Source organism: Salvia miltiorrhiza, chromosome 6 (assembly GCF_028751815.1).
Source record: "Salvia miltiorrhiza cultivar Shanhuang (shh) chromosome 6, IMPLAD_Smil_shh, whole genome shotgun sequence".
In the NCBI taxonomy this organism is placed as follows: Eukaryota; Viridiplantae; Streptophyta; class Magnoliopsida; order Lamiales; family Lamiaceae; genus Salvia; species Salvia miltiorrhiza.
This window is the reverse complement of record NC_080392.1, coordinates 34,642,559-34,659,916: the sequence shown is the minus strand read 5'-3', so window position 1 is coordinate 34,659,916 and position 17,358 is coordinate 34,642,559. Positions and strand designations below refer to the sequence as shown.

The window sequence follows — 17,358 nt, the reverse complement described above, 5'->3', positions numbered from 1 at the left end:
GAGATCACATGATGTTAGATTTACAAATCAACACGATTTGTGGGCTCACCAAATGAAACAAAAGTAAAATTCTCATGATAAGCAAAGTTGGACTAAATGAAAATTTCATTATTGGGATATCAAACGGCTCTCTACCAAATGCAAAATTTCAACTTTTGCCCTATCAATCAAGAAGATCCTCTTATCATTATTAGCCTTGGAACAATGAAACTCAACTATGAAATAGGAAAATCAAAATAACTACAAGAAATGCCAGTCAATCCAGATTTGCAAGGACAGCATCCACAACTTCCTGGGTGGTACTGTCTCCTCCAAGATCTTTGGTTCGATATTTACCTTCTTCTATTACGCGCTTCACTGCAGTCTCTAATCGGTCCGCAAATGAAGGAAATTGCAGGTGTCTTAGCATCATAGCCGATGAAAGAAGCAGAGCCACCGGGTTAGCCTTCTTTTGCACCAGTAATTTGTCATTACCTACATTACCTGCAGAAGCACCTTGCTCGAAAATCGCATGATCAGCGCCCACATTACCTGAAATCACAAGATTTGTCATATATTAAACAGCGTGGAAGAAACACACTATGACTCCACCATAGCTACATTCTTATCAGAAAAGCAAATTCTCGGTGAATAAAGTTCTCATGAGCTTGAATGTGATGCAATCCTTTTATTTGAAATGGGAAAAAGTGTTCGAGTATACCTCCAGGCATGAAACCGGTACCGCCTGCTATACCAGCAGCCGTATTTGCAACCAGATTCCCATAAAGGTTTGGAGTTACCTGAAATATGTAAATTTTCTCAGTGATGAGCTGTAGGCGGTATACGTTTTAAGGCCAACTGTGGAAACCCACATGCACCTCCACCCAACTTGCAGCACAGAGGAAAAGGAACAGAACCAAATTACTTTACTCACTTACCATCACATCAAATTGCTCTGGCTTGGAAACAAGTTGCATTGAGCAGTTATCCACGATCATCTCATTGTACTGAATACCAGGATAGTGGCTAGCGACTTCACGACAGGATTCTAAAAATAGACCATCAGCAAGTTTCATGATATTAGCTTTGTGTACAGCTGTCACTTTCTTCCGGTTGTTGAGATAGGCATACTCGAAAGCATATTTTGCAATTCGTTCCGAACAGAACTTTGTTATCACCTAGCAATGGGCAAAGTAAGAAATAGATATACCAGCTCATTTCCCACATAGTCCAACAATTTGCAATATATCAAGAAGAAAATGGACAATCTAAGTTGTAATAATGCACAAGGACAGTGTAGCAATCCAATAGGGGTTAGATGGTGACAAAAGGGTCAAGTAAAAAAGTTTTAAGGAAAATAAATATTTTGCATATAAAAGGATGGAGTCCCTAGCCATGATAAAAGGAAAGCATAACTGTCCATGCCCTGACCAGCTTCTTGTATGACTTATATCAAACAGAACAGCGCTATTCACACCATTATAATGTTACTTATGACCTTGTCAGACCTCTGTGGTTGAATACTTTTTATTCCAGCTATAAACAACATAATCCAAGAACAGGTTGTCTAAACTAAGTTTCAAACCAGAGCTTCATGTCTTCCTTACATGGTCACTTAGTTTCAATTCTTAAAGATCAACATTGATCCCAAGACTATATGATCAGTTACACGATTCTAATTCCTACTATGAAACTCAACCATCTAAAACTTATAAGATCGTCCAGTTACTCTACTTTTTCCTTCTGGCGAATTACATAATGATGATGATGATAAATATTAGGTCCTCTAATTTCATCATTATTCCATGCATTCCTTTAAGCTAAAAGAATAGCTTATACTAACACTTCCAAAGAACTAGTGTATCTTAAAGAAAAACAATTCCACAACTGAAAAAAGTGCACGGATGATAGAGCCAACACACACTCACACGTACACAAATACGAGGGGCATAAATACCTTAAGGCTTTCAACTACACCGGGAATAACCTCATGCTCGAGACCGGAATACTCGCCCTCAGTGTTCTCCCGGATCACGACGATATCAACGTTGTCGTGCCGCGTGGGGAGGCCGGGGAGATTAAAGCAGTGGACGAGCGAGGCATAGAGATCGAGCTCCTTCCTCAGAATCATATTCAGCGAGTTGACCCCTCCGCCCACCGGAGTCCGCAATCCTCCTTTCAGGCACACCTTATTCTTCTTAATCGATTCGAGCACCTCCAGCGGCACGCTCTTCATGTCGCCTTGCACGTCGAACTTCTCGAAATACACGGGAGCGTGCATCGCCTCCATGACCTGTTCGACCGCGCCGGTGACGAGCGGGCCGACGCCGTCGCCCGGGATCAGAGTGACGGGGCGGGGGGATCCGTCGCCGGGGCGGGGCATGTAGGTGACGGATCGCGTCGCCGTCGCGGATCGGGCGGAGAGGAGATCCCTGACGATCGGGAGCGCGCGCCGGGACATGTTGATCGATCGGAATGGAGGGGAAATCGGAAATTGAGAGTGGAATTAGGGTTGGATCGTGTTATTGAGGTGGCGGAGGTGGAGATGGAGTTTCATGGAAAAGTGAAGTAGGAAAGAGCGGGTAAAATAAAAAGGAATATAACGAAACGGGAATTTCCGGAGACTATTTTTGCTTTTTGCAGCCTGGTCCCTGCACTTCACTTTTATTACTATTTTCCCCTTTTGAGTTTTGGCTAGTAAATTAATTCTAGGAATTTTAATTCAAACATTGATCATGGCCATGAGACTAGCTCAAAGGGGTAAGTGATCTTTTTCTATTATAAGTGGTGTGCATAATTCTATTATTGAATTATTGATCAATGCAATTAATATCTATATCTCCCTCAATTTAATTACGTAAACCAATTGTTAAACCATGTGTATTGGCTATTAAAATTATGGGTTAATGGCCATAAAATATACGAATTATCCCGTGATTTGCATATTACATATCACCTTTAAAATTAGCTCCAGAATACATCATTTTTTAATTTAGTTGTAAATTGTACACGCGTTGACCACCACCTTGATCGGTGTTGACGTGGCTCCTAGAATTTTCAGACGTGGACTCACCGGCATTCAAAACGAAAAAAAACAAAAAGGGAAAAAAGAGGAAAGGGGTAAATTCTTCGCGGCGAGGAATCGATCTGTTTCTTCAAGTAAGTGTATTTGAGGTCGGAGAGGGCTTTGAGCTGGTCGACGACACACGGGGCTTTGAGGTCGGCGCACTGGATGGCGTCAGCATTGTAGGGGAACTGGGCCATTTGGAGCTCGGCGTAGGCGGCCTTGGCGGTGGAGATGGTGGCGAAGAGCTTGGTGACGAAGGCTTCCATGGCGGCGCTGGTCTTGCAGTCGGATTTGAGACTGATGACTCTTATGTCTTGAGCGGTGTCTTGAGCCGGATTTAACAAGAAAATGGAGTTTTTGCTGCGGAAACCCTAGATCCGAAGTGCACTGAGGACGGAGCCGTCCTTGGAAGTGCACTGCCCACCACGACGGTGCCTGCTGAAACAGAAGAATGACAGCGACGACGATTTTGAGGAAGAGGACGCGGTGGTGACCGGAGGAAGAAGCGGCGCCCCTTATCTATCGGAACTGAGAAGGGGCGGAGCGGTGTAGCCTAACGGGGCGAGGAGATGACGCCTTGGTGTTTCGAAGGGGCAGATCTTAGAAGGGGCGGTGATTGTGGATTGCTGACAGATCCAAGCGGTGGTTGTAGTTGTGGTTGTGTTTCGAATTCAATTTTTTTTATTTTTGCAATTTTTTAGGAGAAAGCAACTTGGTTAGGATATCAGAGAGTCATGTTACTCAGCTTTTGAATCGGAAGGGGAGGCCGGTGTTGGCTCGCCGGATTCTGAAAATGGTGACGGCGGCGCGGCGGACCGCCTAGAGCAAGAAGAAGGCGGTGGAATTTTCTGGGATTTCAGGATTTCCTTTTCTTTTTTTTTATAGGAAATTCAAAATATCAAAACGACGTTGTTTTGCCCACGTGTAAAAAAAGCCACGAGTAATGCCATGTAATGTTAATACAGTCCACGTCATCGCCGGTCAAACTTAAGAGCTACCGGAATTTTCGCCGTGTGCAATTTACAACTAAATTAAAAAGTGATGTATTCTGGAGTTAATTTTAAAGGTGGTGTGTAATATGCAAATTTCATGATAGTTCGTATATTTTTCAGCTATTTAACCCTAAAATTATTAATAATGTCTTTGTATATTTTCTTACTTTCATGTGTCAATTATTAAGCTTTACTAATTTAATATGAGATGAGGTTTTACTATAGTATGTTGAAATGTATCGTACTGTACAATCGAAGCGCACCTGCACTCAGACCCTAACTCGTACTATGTTTTAAACCTGCATCTTAACTCTAACCGTGTAAATGAGACTATTCTGAGTATGGGTCAACTCAGTTGTACGATACACCCAATTATACCCAAATTTTTGTGTTTAATACATCACTTGATACTGAGTTTTTGTTGTCTTTGTTGGGTCTGTTTATCATGTCTGTCTTCTTGTTATGGCCATTTGATCAAATTTAATATTATTATGATTGTATCGTACATTATTGTTATAACTTGTAATTTCATTTCAAGATTAAAAAAAAGTCGAAATTCAATTGTATTGAACAAAGTGTTTCAATTCGAATGAAAAACATGAGATTGACAAGGCTCAAATTAGAAATTCAACATTTGGATATAATTAAAAAAAAATAGAAAAATGAAAGAGAGGGATAATTTGGTACAAGATGGAAGTCCATGTGCAACAACTGTGAAGCAAATTAGGAAAAACAACATGATACCCTAATCATGAGAATTGAACATTGATACACAGGTTTAAACAACACAGCAATTTCCACGGATTCATCAAGTCGAATGCATATCTTCAAATATATGCACAATATATATCCATTTAAAGAAGCAACCACTGCAAAAAAGTATGGTGTACAAACACATTTACCTATTTGAGCTGCCAGTGATAGGTGGAGCACTTCCTAAACCCATTTTCCGCCCTAGCACTGCCAGCTGCTCCACAAACTCGTCTCCTGTGAGGATCTCGGTGGTTCCGTAGATGACATGCTTAGGAGGTTGCTGGCGATGAACGAGCTCTTGCAAGCTCATGTACTCCACATAGTTTCCACCACCAACCATGAATGCTATAGCTTCTTTAAACGGTCCTTTCATGTGGCTGCCGCTTGAGCCCATGGATGACTTTGGGGCGCGGGGATCAAACACAAGATACGAGTCAATGTCAGGGTTAGGTTTCCCCTCCATTAATGCATCAACTGTTCGGGTTAGTGCCAATTGATGATCGTTGGACAGCAAGTTTTTCATACCAGCAGTTACAGCACCGATTGACTGCCCGTAGAGTTTTTCTGCCCAATCAACAATGTTTCCCCTGCTTGCAGAGTTAGCTGATGCTAGGGAGACATTCAATGATTTTATCTTCTTCACATACTGAAATGCACTAGTATCAACCTCAGCTTCCCTAAGCGTTGTTTCCACCGCTTCAATTTCTGAAGATGGGATGGTTTCTGTTGAAATAAGAAACATGATAGCAAATCGTAACTTGTCCATCTTGTCCCCTTTGCCCTTGAGCACAGCAAGAAGTTCGTTACGATCAATCCCACCTCTGACCATCATTTCGCTCTCCTTCTCAGCAAATTCATTAAGAGTCCTCCCCTTGATCTCACCCAACAACGCAGTAGCAATGTTAGTATGCTTATCAATCACTTGCTTCCTCTCAGTCAATTCAGGCAGAGAATTAACTGCATTCATGAGATGTTTTGTGTTGCCAATTAGATCTGTCCCATCAAACTGAGCTTCATCACCACCAGTCCGCCTATTCACCTCTTCGACATCTTTCTTGTACTTATTCAACTGTGCATCAATTTCCTCAGCAACTCTTGGAAATTCCAGCGACCCATTTGCTGTCCAAAATGGGTCAGTGCGATCCAATTCATACGATTTCATCCCTCCTTTCTCTACTTTCACATTCAATCTATTCAACCTCAAACCAAGCACATCATGAACAAGCGGCTTATACCTAAAATCGTGTTGTATAGCCACGGATAGCTCAAAATTCCTGTCAAACAGACACAAAATCGGTCTCTGAAATGAACTGGTGAAGTTGCCACCCTCAGTAAACAAATTGTTCTTTGCCAGCAAATGGTCGCGCAATCTCTGATCCAGCAAGGAAGCTACCATCTCAGCTGGACCTCCACGGGGACACCTAATAATGGGCACAACTGCAAGGGTCGCCAAAACACAGAATAATCCTCCAACAATCTTTTCAATAATTTCCTCAATCTCTTTATCTCCAGCAGATGGATCATTCAACTGAACATAGCAATTCTTATTGGCAAGTGAGAATAAGTTATCTTCCAGAGTCACGAATTCCAGATACTGATCATGCACCTTGGAGATCCGTTGAATCGAATCGGAATTCATTGTTCCTTAAACCAAAAAAGTAGAAAGCCAAACTAAACATCAGGCCTTGCTTCGGATCCAAGCAATATGAACTAGGACTTCCACCCTACCAACTACGAAGATCCCTTAATGCAGATATAAACTGAAATTAACTGCGATAGTTATCACTATAAGCAGAACGAGAAACCAAAATCAGAATTCGCATTCAGCCGCATTAGATCAGATCATCTAATTCATAGACCTATCATCTTACAGGACAAAAATTCACATTTTTCTAACAAAAATTTTCAACTAACCTAACAACAGTTAATAGAAGTTATGAAATAAAATCGAATAGAAATGTGAGAGGAAAATAGTACCGGTTGCGAGGTCCTCGAGGAGCGGCCGGGGTATGGAGGAGGAGAAGTTGAGGTGGAAGGAGTCATAAAGCGCTCTGGAGGCGTCGGCGACGATGCGCTGCACGTTCTGATGTGTCGGCTGGAGGAAGTAGACGGCGGGGACGTCGTGGACGGGATTCCGATCCTTATCGACGAGGAAATATAGCGTGATTCCGTGCTTCCGCAAATCCTTGACGTGGATCAACGGAGAGAGTATATCCTGGCAGAATCTGTCGTAGATCAGGATCTTGTAGACCTCCTCGTTCGCCGTTCCGCCGACGGTGCCGACAGCCTGGTTCAGATTCAGCATCTTAATGATGCACTCTGCCAAATTCAGCAAACGAGATTAAGCAAATTGAATTCTGAAATAGTAGGAGAGATGAACGGAGCGAAGATTTACCGGTTTGCTTCTGCCGGAGATTTAGCGCCATTTCTGCGGAGTAATTTTTCTGTATTTTCGCAGCTTGGAGCGATTAGAGAGAGGGGAGAGAGAGATCTGAATTTTGTGTCTTTTTTTTGCTTAGGGAGTTACAAGTTGTACGTCTTCCATCTCAAGTTGTACTGTGGGTTTAGCAGGCCCATCATATTTAATACTGGGCTTATTATTTGGTGGGTTTTAGAATTGGGTCAAAATTTAAAATACCCACCTCTATACCTTATCTATCAAAAATATCCACTTTAATAAAATATATAGGGGTGGGAAGATAGGGTATCGGGTATCGGGTACCCGACTACCCGACCCGAAAAAATCGGGTATAGGGTACCCGATACCCGAAAAATTAGGGTATCGGGTCGGGTTCGGGTATTAGGGTGGTCTAAAAATCGGGTATCGGGTATACCCGATCGGGTATCGGGTATACCCGAATACCCGAATTTTTTATTATTATTATATATATATTTTATTTAATCAATTATACTCCTTCCGTCCCATTAAAGTTGGCCACATTTCTATTTTGGGTGTCCCACTAAAGTTGGCCACTTTCTAAAAATGGCAAAAGTTTACTTTAATTAAGTCAACAATCACTCACTAATTTGATCAACAATTGTAGGCCACTTTCTAAAAATGCCAAAATTACTTTAATTAAGTCAACAATTACTCACTAATTTGGTCAACAATTGTAGGTCACACTCTATTAAAACATATAACACTCAATTTCTTAATCTCTGTGCCGAAACAAATATGGCCAACTTTAATGGGACGGAGGGAGTATTATTTAAAGTTAATTGACTATTCAACTCTCTCTCTCTCTCTATTCTCTCTCTCTCAATTCTCTCGCCTATTCAATTCTCTCTCTCAGATTCTCAATTCTCTCTCTATTCTCTCTCTATTCAACTCTCTCTCTCAGATTCTCAATTCTCTCTCTATTCAACTCTCTCTCTCGCCGCGAGCCTTCTCCACCTACCCGCCGGACCGCCGCGAGCCTTCTCCAACTACGAGCATAACGTGAGCCCTCGCCGCCCCGCCCCGACCCAGCGGCGCCCCTCGCCGCCCGTCTTCTTCTTCTTCCTCTTCTTCTTCTTCTTATTCTTTTTTTTTTTTTTTAAATACAGATCTGTATGTGTTATCGAATTTGGTCATCGAATTTGGTCTGATTTTGTGTATGAATTTGGTCTGATTTTGTGTATGAATTTGGTCATCGAATTTGGTCAGCTTTTCTGTATGAATTTGGTCATCGAAATATTCGATTTGGTGTATGAATTTGGTCCGATTTGGTGTATGAATTTGGTCATCGAATTTGCTGCTGCTTTTGTAAAAAGTATCGGGTATTTCGGGTACCCGAATACCCGAATCGGATACCCGACTCGGGTATTAGGGTACCCGATTTCAGAATCGGGTTCGGGATCGGGTGTGGGTTTTGGTCAATTTTCGGGTTCGGGTACCCGATTTTTTCGGGTAGGGTACCCGAACCCGACCCGATTCCCAGCCCTAAAAATATATATCAAACCTACCCAATTCACAATTAATGACAAAATCATCCTTTAACAAATCCTCTAGTAATTCATCATAATACAATTTCATGTTCAAATCGAAAATAGTCGGTGAAGACTTATCCGGCCCAACATGCTTCCGTAACAATTCAAAATTAATCTGAACATAAACCAACATTATACATGTAGTCGAATGGTCTTCTTCAGGAGTCAGTACTTGTTGCGTTTTACGGCCCGTCTGCCCCCAAGGCTCCGTCCAACCACGCGCTCGCAAGGGATGGTTGCAACCTTCCTCATTCACTAAGTTCCGACGTATAATATTTTGTTGGAAAATGAAAGAAAATTTTCTACTAACCGAAAAGTTGAGCAAAAACAAAGCGTTTCAAGAGGAATTATAAAAGATTTAATTTATTTCATAAAAATTCTCTCTGAAAGGAGACAACTTGCTTAGCTACTCATTAGTAGCTTAATACTTGTGTACATAAAATAAAAGAACTAAAACTTTAAAACTAAATTTTTTGAAAACTAAAAAATAAATATTACAGAGATAGATTTCTAGAGAGAGTGTGTGTTGTGTGAAGTTGTGATGATTTTCGATGATCTCTTCCTCTCCAGAGCTTGGTTTATATAGAGGTCTGATACCCTCTATTTTTCTTGGTGATTGGCCTTGGATTCTTTTTCTGAGTGGCCAGCTTGTGTTGAATGTGATAGCCATTTTCTTTTGTCGGCCATGATTGCCGACACTTGTTAGTGCCCTCACATGGGGCTGGACCCTTTCTTTGTTATCTTGTGATAATGCTGGTAGGGGCCGGCTTCTTTTATCCTCCACTCACTTATGTCGTCTGCTTTTGGTGAGTTGTCCGCCTGTATGATGACCCACTCATTTTTATCGTTTTTTTTTTGGTGAGTGGGATTCCTGTTGTGAGTCACATGACTCCCTTTTCTCTGTCGGGTATCTTACTTTTTTGGTGCCCGAGGTGCTCGTCCACGTGGATTTTTGTGCTCCTCAAGTTCATCAGACCGGAATCTTCTTCGGTCAGGTTTCGGGAGGAAACCCTTTTCGAACTCCGGTTCCTTCTGCGTTGGACATTCCGCGCAGATATGCTCGCTCCAATGTCCCAAGTGAGCCATGTTACAGAACTTGCGACGGGTCTCCTTGCTCCCCGCGATCTTATTTTGTCAAAGTATTAGCCTTTTTTCTTCAAAGGCCTTTTCGGCAAATTTGGTGGTGGTTCTGGTCATAGTGTTTAACAGGAACAATCGTAGACTTGAATTTTGGAAGAACTTAAATCTGGACTTGACTTTGTCCATATCTGTGAGACAGACCCATAATCCCCATGCTCGTTTGGTGGAGATTTGATCCTCATTGTATGTAGCGACGATTGAGGATTGATAATCAGAGGCCTTGATTCGGTTCAAGGCCTGGTTGTCGGGTCTTCGAAGCTTTATGAAATGGAAAGCTTCATGGTTCCCCTTCCCTGTAATTTCTGGTGCTGCACTGAAAAAGTATAGCTCCAAAACATCCTCTCGTTTGAGGGACTCATTATTTGCCCAGGCTTCATACACCGTTTCTTGGATCCATCTTGGTAGACCCTTAATTTTGGTGAATGCTGGTGATATGGTATAGACCAAAGCCAGAGCTCCAAACTCATACCATTCCTTAACATCTTGTGGATGGGCACCGGTGGTCATCCATACCCGCGGATATTTTTCTCCGACATCAACCTGGCAATTTCCCGGATTAATGCCCTTCCTCGTGTTGAGTTTCTCCCATCTGCTCTGGTACAGCTGCCAAGAAGGAGACATTTCAACAAAATTAGTATCAGCCTCAGATTTGCCAGTCACCAGCCTAAGACTAATCTCTCCCTCTTTTTCCCAGAGGTGGATGGTTGACATGTTGGTTTAGGAAGTGATTCCTTAGCAACATTTTTTCCTTGAGGATCCAGTTTTGAAACCTTAGCCTCAGGACTTGTGCAAGGGGTACTTGAATCCCCTGCTACCGGTAATCCGGCCGGTACGGTAATGCCTGCTTTAATCAAAGGTTCCATGATTCCGCGCAGGAGCGGTCTTTGGGTTGCTTTATGAAGATTTATCATCTTCTTAAGGCATTCTTGTATACGGTCAGAGACTTTGGCTTCATCAGCCGACTGCATCCTTCCAGCTTGTTTGGCATGGAGTACGCACTCTTGTCATTCCTGTTGTAGCATCTCCATGTTATCCTGGAGTTGCCTCTGGTTTATAATGATGGCGTCAACCTCAGTTGGCTCCATCCCTTGTTAGGAAATCTGCAAGAACATTATCATCAGATTTCAAAATGACAATATCGAAATCATAATATTGACATTCAGCCTGCCATCTTAGTAATCTAGCATTTTCAGGTTTAGATTCAATTTTCTTGGTTAAGAAAGCTTTAACGTTAGTGTTATCGATTTTCAAGACAAATTTTTTAGCAAGTAGAAATAACGGCCATTTTTTAAACGCCTTTCTAACTGCATAGAACTCCTTCTCGTTGATGTGCCATCGCACAGCCTCACTATCGAAAAAGAGACAGCTACAGTATCTGCATGGTTCATCTCCATATGGGGTGATTTTAGTGAGCACGGCTGCCCACCAGAAATCACTCGCGTCGGTGTATAGAACTAGTTCGTCCTCATCTTGTGGTATTGAAAGCTTTGGGAGATTTTTGCAAATCTCTTTTAGCTTTTTCATACCCTCGCGATGTTTTTCCTTCCATACGAATGGAACATCTTTCTTCAGTAGAAGACTGGATATTTTTCTATGCTCTGCAAGGTTTCTGATGAACATCCCTGCAAAGTTAACAACTCTCATAAAGCTTTGGAGCTGCTTCTTCTCTTTGAGATATTTTGGGAATTTCTGGGCCTTTTCCACAATATGATCTTGTAGAATTATCCCAGACTCATCGATCTCGATTCCCAGAAATTCCATCTCCTGGGTTGCCACGACTGCCTTCTTTTCAGACAACACAAATCCTTCTTGTTGACAAACCTCCGCAAAGATTTCCAGATGCCTGGCATGTTCATGAATGTCTTTTGATGCAATAAGAATATCATCAATATAAACAAACATGAATGAAGAATAATCCTTAAAAAGATTATCCATCTTCCTTTGGAATATCTGAGGTGCGTTGGCTAGCCCCGTTGACATGACATTCCAGACATAATGTCCTTGTGGAGTTGAGAAGGCCGTGAACTTCTTACTCCCTTCCTCCATGCGAATCTGGTAAAACCCCGATTTGCAATCAAACTTTGAGAATACCTTTGCACTTCTGATGCAGTTGATAAGGTATTCTCTGCTCAGGATGAAATATCCATCGAACTCAAGAATGTCATTAATCCCTTTGTAATTAATGACCAATCTTGGTTTTTCTCGTTTGATCTCCCCATGATTTCTCACCAGAAATCCAGGACTGCTGTAAGGCGAGTTTCCTGGTTCGATCAACTTTAAATCAAGGTGTTCTTTGATTATGCTCCTCATATCCTGCTGATCTTGAGTGTTCATCAGGATGGGTCTGAACCTTACGAACTCATGCTCCTTTCCAGTTTTAACTTTCAATGTAGCTTTGAGCTGGTTCTTGTCCCACCATGCTAAAGGATCATCGTGATAACACTTCTGGATTCTCCTCTTGACGTCGGCTATGGACACTTGTTCTTCTTCTCTAATATCTTTGTGTGATATTAAAGACACTTTGAGGATTTATGTTTCTTCCTCGGAGAGATTTGGAAATCCCTCGACTCTGCATTTAAGCAGAACATCTCTGAATCTCCGTTGATCCTTCATTTGTGGTCTCCGGAGTCTGCCATCATCATCACCACGCTTGCTGCAGAATTTGACTGGCATCGAGCGATTAAAAGCTCATTCGAGCCTTTACACAATGATTTTGTAGTCACAATTGGTTGTGAGCACAAACCTTCTGGCTTCATTATCTTGTGTATACGTTTTGAAGGTTTGCAGAAAATTATTTCCGAACAGGATATCTGCTCATGTATCATGAAAATAGATGGGTGGAGTCTTAACCTTGTACCAAGGTGTTTGTCCAACTCCGCCGATCAATATTTCTGTCTATTTTACTCCCTTTGATAAGAGCAAAATCTTCTTTGAGCAATTCGAGGCAGTTCTTCTTCCACTTCTGTTGGAAAGACTCTTCGTTTTGATGTACAGATTCCTGCTCCTAAATCAATATAAACAGCAAAATATTCTTCTTTGAACTTCTCGTATAACATCTCCACAGAGATGTAGATCGAGAATGGACTCGTCATTGGATCAGCAACCTCTTTTCGGTGATTGTGATCTCCACCCCGCTTGCTTTTCTTGTCCATGGTTGATAATTGTCAAGGAAATTTCGTCCTAAGATCAGGACGTCAGCTTCTTGTCCGGCTTTGCCTTTGACTTAGATCTCAAAGCCTTCAATCTCTAGAAGTCCGATATATCGATTGCTTTCTGGATTTGCCAAATAGTACAACGTGTTGCAAGGAAACTGATTTTTTCTTTCGGTTGTATCAAACTTGGTGGAAACACTTCTCCATCCTTCGGGGCATTTGAGTTTCACTCTTATGCCTTGAGCTGGTATTTCCTGGATCGCCTTTCTCTCGTAGGAATGAGAGAATTTTTTTTTCTAAAGGCCTTGAGGTCAGCCTATCTCCTTGGAACGATAGCCTCGGCGCTCCCAATCTGAGACTTTGATTATGTTTCAGCACCTGCTTATCTCCACTTGGATGTCAATTTCCCTTATTTTGGGAATTTCAACTCGATCGGGGCTAATTGCTTTGGCTACCTCTTTGAATACTTCTGGGACTTCAATAAAATTCTTCCCCAGAAATAAATCCGTGTGGTGGGAATTTGATAGGGCATATGATACTTGATATGTAATCGAGTACTGCCTATTTTCTCCCGTTAATAGATCTTTCCTCTTGTAGTCCTGGTAGAGTGTCAGGGCTCGACTGAAGGCTGAATCTTGAAGATTATAAGCGATTTGTGGGTATAATTCGGTTACAATCTTCTTGGCGTAGAGATTGCCTGAGAAGGCTCCTAGCACTGCATCTTTTGGATTTGTAATCCTCTTGTCACAAATTGCAATATCGATTGGTGTATCTGTCCCTGGTGAAAGTGTTGACTTGATTACCAATTGGATTGCTCCAATATGAATCCATTTCATCGTTCTAGCGACTTCTAGCTTCATTTTTGAGAGATCCCTCTGCACATCTTCGGCTGGAATTAATTGGATCTCTACTTGGTTGTTCGTTATTTCTATTGGAAGCGCCAACTCCCGACTCGTTGTGCCGAAGAAGACATGATGCTTCCTTTTGAATGGACTCAAGCTTTGTAGAACTTGATCCAATCTTCCTCTTGAAAACCCTTGGAATGTTTGTATATCCATGGTTTTGTTCTTGATTTTTGTCACGAGTTTTTCTACCACCTTTTCCTGCGGGATCAGGGAATGACTGGTATATCCCTCCTGATCATCCTTTTGAAAGTGGATAACCTCGTCCTCCTTAGTCCGACTCGTCTCCGGATGATCCATCAGTCATATCCGAATCTTCAGGACTAAAGACTTATTCATGCTTATATATACTCTCATCGGAAGATATATCTTCGAACCAATACACATGCATCAGTTCTTGATTGTTGATGGCATTTTTGATATCTGGTGTGGATTCGAATCTCTTTCATCCCTCTTTTCTCGTTGTCGGGGCAGTTGGTAGAAATATGCCCCTTTGCCCCGCACGTCCAGCAATTGCAATCTTTGAAACTTTCATTTGTTTTGGCTTGGGTTCGCCTGAAAGTTTTTCTTGTCGGGGTTCATTTTTTAGATGAAAACCCACCCCTCGATGGTCCGCTCCGTTGGCCTGACTTATAAGATCGGGCTTTTTTCTTAGACCACATAGTTCTAGATTTCCAAGAACCTCGCCTTGTTCTTGATTCTCTTTCATAGGGTTGGAACCTATTTTTCTTCGTTTTCCTTTTTTGATATAATAATTCCCCACCAATTTCTGTTGGTAGGTCAATATTGTCGCAAATCAAAGGAGTTCCTTTTTGGATTCTTCTCAATTTCTTGAGATTCCTCTGGACCTGCTGGCACCATTCTGACAGCTTCTTATGGACATAGGACAGTCTTCTTGATGTACTATCAAGAGGGAATGCTCCAGGTGACTTGTAATCGTTGATGAACATTTCCCTCCATGGACTTGGAAACTTCAGAAAGAAGAGATCCATAGCGATCTGATCATCAACCAGCCCCATATGTGTATATAAGGCATATAAGCGTAGAAATTCATCGAGAGCTTTTGGCTCCAGTACAACCAATCTCAAGCTATAGAGTGCTTGTTGGTATTTGATTCACTTTTCTTCTCCCGCACCTTCAAAGAATCTCATTCCAAGAAAGTGAACTTTGAAATATTCTGTTGCCTTTTCAAGAATTTCCCATGGAGATTCTTTGGCAAACAACTCAATCTTCTCGTGGGTTTTGATGTTGTCCCAAAACTGTTTTGTCGTTCCAGCAAAACTTGCCTCAAAGATTTTGATAAATTTGTTTATATCATATTCTACTGTGGCAACCACGATCTTCATTGCCGATGCCCATTCATCAATGAGTGATTCCCAATTTTTGAAGCTTGCCTCGTCAATATTGAGAACTAACCCATATGGATGGATTGACTCGAGTGTGGCCTTTCCTACAAGGGTTTTCTGTAGTTTGCGACGTCTTCTGGTCCGTTGGAGGCTGCCTGCTTCGTCACGAACTTCAGCCCTCCTAGAAGTAGTAGGTGGATCTCCTTGTGGTGGAATTTCGACCTTGGGTTCGAAACCTCCTTGGTTCATTTTTAGATCTACCATATTCAAATTAGCAAATGATTCAGCTAACTCTTGTAGATTTTCTAGTCCGATTCTTTCGAGGTTATTCATGATTTTTCCCTCTCAAGAATCGGGCTATTTCTTCTGTCTGCAACTTTTTGGGTGCTGCATCAAGCGGTAGAGGATACGTCTAATCTTTGGACCATGAATTTTGAATTTTTTCGGAACACGGTTTTCGCCTTTCGATCTTTTCTACTTTTTCTTTGATATCTCGCAAGAGGATCAAGATTTCCTCTTGTTTGATTGATATCCGGCTCATCTCCAGTGGTATATCATATAGCTTATTGCCATAGTATTCCACCGTCTTTTGAATTTTCCGTAATTAAATATTTACGGAAGAATCTGGCATGATAGGCTGGTACTTTGAGTAGACAGCTCCAGCTTTGTCCTTTTGTTCCATCAGTCGTGAGATAGATGAATATCGACTCTGGTTTGTTCAATCGCCGCTCTGGTCTCGGCGATTTCCAGTAGGTGGTCATGGTAAGATCTGATACTCGTGATAATATCACGAATAATTTCTACATTTTCTCCTCGTCGAATATTCGTCACGAGGACTCGATTGTTCCAGTTTAGCTCGTCTAGTAGACGAGTGGTTTCTCTCTCAAAATGTTGGAGAGAATTCATGTATACCATACATCTCGGACAATCGTCCGGATCCATAATTTTTAATGGAGTCTCCTCCCACATAGGTTAATTATAAATTAAATTAAATATAATATAATTCCTCAATAAAAACCCGCTCTGATACCAATTTAGAAGCGCGGATTAATGTATAAGATGAAGTATAAAGAGAGATATAGTATAAGGGTAAGAATGATATTTCACTATGAAGTGGGTATTTTTCATAGATGTTTTATAATGGTGGGTAGATTTGATAGATATATTATGGAAGTGGGTATTAAAATTATTTAACCCTTTAGAATTTGTGACACATTCACTTGCAAATCCAATTCTCATTCCTATCTAAAAAAGTACTCCCTCGTTCCCATGAATTTTGATAAGTTTTTTTTGGGTCGTTCCACGAATCTCTCATACTTTATCACTTTTATTACCTTCTCTCCCCTATTTTATTACTTTTATACTTTATTAACTACACGCTTAAACCACTAATCTGCAACTCCTTAATTCCTGTGCCGAAACCAAATGTATCAATATTCGTGGGACGGATGGAGTACAAATTCAATTCAAGATGTTAATGGAAAGGGTTAATTATGGTTTAAAAAAGGGATTAATTATAGTTTATAGTTTTAATTTTCCAGGAATTTAAGTTTGTAGCTTAATTTTAATTTTTTTCAAGATAAATACTACTCCCTCCATCCACAGTTTAAAGCCCTACTTGCTTTTACAATTTTGTCCATAAATTAAAGCCATATTCTGTTTTTTGTACTTTTTACTCTTCTTCTTTTTTCTATATTTACTACGTTTTGCCAATAATGAACCCACCTTAAAACACCTTTATCATTTTTATATTCTATATTTACTACACTTTATCACTAGTGGACCCACTCACAATACCTTTATCACTTTAGTCAACTACCCTTATATTTTATCTACATCACATTTTTCAGCTTTCTTAGTCTCCATGCCCACACCAAAGTGAGACATTAAATCGTGGACGGAGGGAGTAAATCTCAATTTTTTCCGCACTATTAATTGTATTAAATATTATCGAAAATGGTTTTTAAAATTTTGAACTATCGATTTTGTATCAATTGTACCTTATGTCTACTTTTTGGCTTTAAAAAAATCAACGTGTCTCGCCTGATGTCGAGGTCT

General features: G+C 41.1%; 3 protein-coding genes across 4 annotated transcripts; all 3 read right to left on the bottom strand.

Annotated features, from left to right (window-relative positions):
• Window positions 1-87: 87 nt before the first annotated feature.
• On the bottom strand, window positions 88-2,559 carry LOC130989204 (isocitrate dehydrogenase [NAD] regulatory subunit 1, mitochondrial-like). Of its 2 annotated transcripts, none has more exons than XM_057913155.1 (4): window positions 1,937-2,559; window positions 918-1,157; window positions 701-779; window positions 88-531 (listed from the first exon to the last, which is right to left on the bottom strand). In XM_057913155.1, the coding sequence occupies exons 1-4, from the start codon at window positions 2,438-2,440 to the stop codon at window positions 257-259; spliced, it is 1,098 nt and encodes a 365-aa protein (XP_057769138.1). In that variant the 5' UTR covers window positions 2,441-2,559; the 3' UTR covers window positions 88-256. The 2 variants fall into 2 exon arrangements, with proteins under 2 accessions (XP_057769138.1, XP_057769139.1); XM_057913156.1 differs by having other exon boundaries at window positions 918-1,145.
• A 2,098-nt stretch (window positions 2,560-4,657) lies between these two features.
• Window positions 4,658-7,347, bottom strand: LOC130989202 (SEC1 family transport protein SLY1). The gene is made up of 3 exons (XM_057913149.1): window positions 7,187-7,347; window positions 6,769-7,110; window positions 4,658-6,435 (listed from the first exon to the last, which is right to left on the bottom strand). The coding sequence occupies exons 1-3, from the start codon at window positions 7,215-7,217 to the stop codon at window positions 4,937-4,939; spliced, it is 1,872 nt and encodes a 623-aa protein (XP_057769132.1). The 5' UTR covers window positions 7,218-7,347; the 3' UTR covers window positions 4,658-4,936.
• A 6,076-nt stretch (window positions 7,348-13,423) lies between these two features.
• On the bottom strand, window positions 13,424-14,254 carry LOC130990802 (uncharacterized). The gene has a single exon (XM_057915036.1). The coding sequence runs from the start codon at window positions 14,252-14,254 to the stop codon at window positions 13,424-13,426; it is 831 nt and encodes a 276-aa protein (XP_057771019.1).
• Between the last annotated feature and the right edge of the window lie 3,104 nt (window positions 14,255-17,358).